This window comes from Chenopodium album, chromosome 23, assembly GCF_948465745.1.
Source record: "Chenopodium album chromosome 23, dcCheAlbu1.1, whole genome shotgun sequence".
In the NCBI taxonomy this organism is placed as follows: domain Eukaryota; kingdom Viridiplantae; phylum Streptophyta; class Magnoliopsida; order Caryophyllales; family Amaranthaceae; genus Chenopodium; species Chenopodium album.
In genome coordinates this window covers 22,420,946-22,426,129 of record NC_137856.1, presented here as the reverse complement: position 1 = coordinate 22,426,129, position 5,184 = coordinate 22,420,946, and the positions used below count along the sequence as shown (strand labels likewise).

Sequence of the window (5,184 nt, the reverse complement as noted above, 5' to 3'; positions counted from 1 at the left end):
TTCATGACGAGGCATGAGTAAAGAGCGAATCATGCTAGTTTCTATTAGATTACGATATGTTTTATGCATTGACTATTTATGGTGTTATTTTATATGTGGACTAACGCAAATTTTTGGATTTGAATTGGTTTTGAATAAGGGCCTTTAATGGTTCCAAGTTGTAGTTTGATTTTATTTGACTTCGTTTGTTTTGGTTTTAAACTTTACTTTCATTGGTTGACTTTAAGTTGACTTTCGATTCGCACTTTTCTAATAAACTTCCCGTTCATTTTGAATGGTATTGATTTTAAGTCTTCCGCTGTGTATCGTTGATAGTTGCCTTAGCCGTTTTCACGGTGGCAGTAATGTCTTAGATATTCCTATTTCGCATTTTAAAAGGGTAAAAGAGGTGTTCTTATAGGAAAGGAATTTCTAGGGTCTTACACAACATCCCAACAGGCAGGGGAGCGCTTCACATCAGCCCACAAAATGCTGCCATAGCAGTCCCTAGCCACCACACCCAGGCCCCTTATAGAACCATTACCAACGTGGGAATCCACATTTATTTTAATCACATAAGGTGATGGTTTCTTCCATGTTGATATAGCAGTTCGAGGAGCTAAAACATCTGGCTTGAAGACTTTCTTTGCATATGTATTGTACTCATGAAACATCCGGAGAAAACTTATAGCAATAAACTCAATATCAAAAGCAGCATTTTCATGCACTCTTTTGTTCCTACAAAACCAAACGGCCCACGCAATTGCCAAGACTTTACATAGCATTGCAATACTGACTTTGTCAGCCATCCACAACAACCAATCTGGGAAAGGGGCATTCCTAGGCGAGTCATTGATTATAGAAGCAAGATCATTGGACCTCCAAACATGTTGTACCTCCCTGCAATCAAAGAGCACATGTGAGATTGAATCAACCTCCATCCCAGAGCCACCACACAACTCATCTGGAGCAATATGCCTTCGATACAACTCTTTTTTTACTAGCATACTGCCTTTATAGGCGTTCCACACAAAGTGACCCAATTTGGGTGGACCATCGAAATTCCATGTAATGCTCCACACCCTTGGATCAGTTGCAGAACTCGCATTGTTTCCTGTCTGATTTCTGCCCAACTTCCGATCAATTAAATCAGCAACACGAACTCAGGATCAAAATTTGTGGTGTGCGCTGGAATAACATTACCCGGGATCCAAGAATCAACCCAAACCCGAATATCTTACCATTCCCAACTCTCCATTGAAGCCCTTCTAATAACAGTGATTTCGCTCCCCATAAACTTCTCCAAGAGTAACTTGGATCATATCCACGATACGCCTCCAATATTGAAGATTTATTGAAATACCGAGCTTTGAGGATAGCATGAAGAAGTGGGTTTGGGTTGTTGTAGAGTCTCCACACATGTTTTTCTAACAAAGCCTGATTAAAGACATTGAAATCACGGAATTCAAGGCCACCTTGGGACTTCGGTTTGCTCATAGAGTCTTACCTATGCCAATGCATCTTCCTAGATGTTTTCGTAAAGCCCCACCAAAACCTTGCTAAAAGAGCATGAATCTTATCAATTAAGCTGTAAGGAATTTTAAAGATACTCATCATGTATGTCGGGATTGCTTGTGCAACTACTTTGATCAACATTTCCTTCCCGAGCCTCGGTAACAGCTTCTCTTTCCACCCTTGTATTTTCCACCAAATTCTCTCTTCAGACTAGCAAAGATACCTTTCTTGGACTTCCCAATAATCGTTGGTAAGCCTAAATATTTTTCGTGTTTTTTACTTCTCTTACCCCTGTAGGCGTCGTTTGAAGTGCGCCTACGTAAAAACATGTTGTGAATATGCTTGGCACTCATAGGAAAAGGGAATTGACATATACGATTAAGGACACGATTAGGGACAAGGAAAGTAGGGAGCCGCAAACAAGTTTTTAATGAACTTGTAAACCGTTCACGGATCATTTAAGGCAACCACGAAAAGGGACAACGAAAGGAAACAACGATTGACCCGTGAAGGTTACACCCCATTCATAATCCATGAGATTACTAACTCCATATGGTTCGGAACCGCGAAAGGAGGATCGGGGATGATGGTACGAAGTGAGTCATGGAGTCACATTCGCCCGTATTGGCCTCTACTCGATTCTTATAGTGAAAAGTATTCCTGTGATCTCAAAGGCATACAAACAAATATTCGATTCGCTCCAACCTATTATTTAGCTAAATTGGTTGAATATTAATGCACACATTATTCTAAAATATTGGTGATCACTTGATTAAATAACAAGATTAAAAAGGAACCTAAACCAGTTGTCCAAATCATCTTATTAGGCGTTATATTACATATTCCCTTTAAACATGCAATATGGTGATCATAATAAATATAAGAACAAACATTAATATTGGAAGCAATTCAACAATAATAGCTTTAGTCAAATCAAATAATAATAATAATAATAATCATGATACTAGCAATATAAAATAATAATAAAATAATAATAAGAGTAATTAAGTGATTAATTACTCACTTTCCACGTTTCCTTGAATTGCTACATCATAAATAAACTGTTAGTAACTTCAATAAATAATAAATCAAATGGAAATTAAATTAAATAAAAAGTAGAGTTGATTTGGTCCAAACCCTCAGTTAATTCTACCTTTCACGCCTTGGTTTAAGTATAGAACTTCGGGTATCGTATGGACTCCTTAGAGTGCTTAAGGGATATTAAATGAGAGAATAGGGTGGCTAGAATTTAGGCTAGAGAGAGAGGAAAGTATATTTTTTGTGTAGGGAGAGAGAATAATTTTTGGTGTAGAAGAGAGGAAGAGAGAATGATTTGTTGATCAAGCTTGTTGATTATTGAAAAAGGGAAGATATGACCTCTATTTATAGGGAAAAAGGAGGGGGCGAATCAAGAAAAAAAAAAGAATTCGAATCGGATAAAACTCTTGCGATAGACAGCAGTTTTTACGGATTTTATTTTTATCATATCTTTTGATCCAGAAATCGGAATAAGATGAATAAGATATCATTGGAAAGCTCTTGAAGTCTAGTTTCTAACCCAATTATATTCAGATAAAAATAATTCGTAGAATAAAATATATGGCCTAAATAGTGGGACGGTGTCAGTTTTGGATAGAGTTTCGTATTTCTTTTATATTTTTTCGTTATAGCTCGAAATTAATATTATAATATATCATTGGAAAGATAATTTCAAGAGCTATCCAAGCATATAAGAATTAGATAAAAACTATGAAGAACCAAAATAATATCTGACAATCTTTGAACGTTTTTCAATTTGAAAAGAATTAGGACTTTCAAAAAGAAAAGTTTTATTCAATTTCAAAAGCTTTAATCTTATCTTTTCAAAAAGGATAATTAAGATCTTTTAGAAACTTATAGAAGCTTCCAATTAATCATAATTGGCTTGGGAATGAGATTAAATTCTTTGGACCCTCCACATGATCATTGGGTCGTAGGAAAGGTGGGCTTAGGTTCGGTTTAGATTCAGTTTAGTATTTTGGCCATAACTTATTCGTTATAACTCGGATTTGGGCTTATAATATATCGTTGGAAAATTTTTTTCAAGCCCCATCTAACCATTTAACAATTGGACCTAGATTATGGACCAAAATAAACTAATCTAAATGAATTTATAAATGGACACGAAATGAATGATTTTAAAGGACACGAAATGAATTATTTTGGGTTTAAAGGCACGAAAAGAGGAGAATAAGTTATGATTTGGGAAAATGGGCTATGAATTGGGTTGGTTTATGAAATGTATCGGGATTGAATATGGATTTAAGCACTCCAAAGATTAAATACTCAACCCGACCAATAATGGCGGTGAAAGGTTATTCATCATCGGGTTTGGTTGTGGGGAGACATTTTTAGGTGTCTACAACCCCCAAAATCTCAATAATTTCCAATAGACGAGACTCACTCACATTTTTACTAAACACAACATCTGTTTTTGTTAGATTGACACTTTGACCGGATGCTCTTTCATACTTGCTGATTATATCAGCTATCACCGAGCACTCACTAACAGTTTCTTTAGCAAAAAGCAGGCTATCATCGGCAAAACATAAATGTGACACAATGGGTGCAGTTCCACAAATTCTCGCTCCATGGATCAGCTTATCAGTCATCGCTTTTGATAGCAACGTAAAGAAAGCATCAGCAACAATAAGGAACAAATATGGAGAAATCAGATCACCTTGTCTAAGCCCTTTGGTAGGAACAACAGACCCTAAAATAGTCCCATTAATCTTGAAAGAGAAAGAAACGCTCGAAAGACAATCCAATATTTTCTGAACCCAACTATCAGAAAACCCCATTTTATACATCACCCTCTCCAAAAGAAACTCCACTCCACTCTATCATATGCCTTGCTCATATCAAGTTTCAAGGCAATCGTCCCATCCTTTCCTTCACCCCCTCTTTTCATGGCATGGAATATCTCAAAAGCTACCAATGCATTATCAGTGATTAGCCTTTTTGGAACAAAAGCACTCTGGTTGATAGAAATAATTTGCTCCAGAAAATGTTTCAGTTTGTTTGACATAACCTTTGAGATTATTTTATACAGTACATTACAACAGCTTATAGGTCTGAATTCCGTTATACGTTTAGGGTCCTCACATTTCGAAATCAAAACCACACAAGTCTTATTAACATCATTTAAGTTCAATTCACCACGCGACTAACTCTTCACAAGTTAGTAATATCATTCCCAACAATATGCCAAAATTTCTGGAAAAATAAAGCATGCATTCCATCGGGCCTTGGGGCTTTGTTCAGGTGCATCTGAAAAAGGGCATATTTTTATTTCTTCTGTAGTTGGCTCAGCACATAATCTCACGTTCATCTCCCTGTGACGACATTCCCAATCCCCTCCAAGTAAGCAAAATACGTTTCAATGATATTTTCCAGCTCCATTTTTGTGCTTCTCCATACTCCAACATCTCATACAGCCCATTGATGTTATAAATGTGGCGATGGGTACATGTTTTTTGATGAAAATATGTTGTATTTTTATCCCCATCCTTGAGCTTTTTTGCTCTAGCACGAGCAAACCAGTACGATTCTTGCATATGGTGTAATTCATTAAGCTGGCTAGTAAGAGAGTTGCATTGCTCTAACATGTCAGCATCAGGATCCCATCTTTGGACTTCTCTGAGTTTGTCT

General features: G+C 36.7%; 1 protein-coding gene across 1 annotated transcript; it reads right to left on the bottom strand.

Annotated features, from left to right (window-relative positions):
* Positions 1-419: 419 nt before the first annotated feature.
* Positions 420-4,334, bottom strand: LOC145607141 (uncharacterized). Its single transcript, XM_081662891.1, has 3 exons — positions 3,942-4,334; positions 1,183-1,416; positions 420-1,112 (listed from the first exon to the last, which is right to left on the bottom strand). The coding sequence occupies exons 1-3, from the start codon at positions 4,332-4,334 to the stop codon at positions 420-422; spliced, it is 1,320 nt and encodes a 439-aa protein (XP_081519017.1).
* Positions 4,335-5,184: the final 850 nt, after the last annotated feature.

Coding starts and splice junctions, on each gene's coding strand:
- LOC145607141 (XM_081662891.1), bottom strand. CDS start 4,334: ATGGGGTTTTCTGATAGTTGGGTTCAGAAAATATTGGATTGTCTTTCG. Junction 1,417..3,941: donor ATGTTGTGTTTAGTAAAAAT/GTGAGTGAGTCT, acceptor GTCTTTAATCAG/GCTTTGTTAGAAAAACATGT. Junction 1,113..1,182: donor GGTTGATTCTTGGATCCCGG/GTAATGTTATTC, acceptor ATTGATCGGAAG/TTGGGCAGAAATCAGACAGG.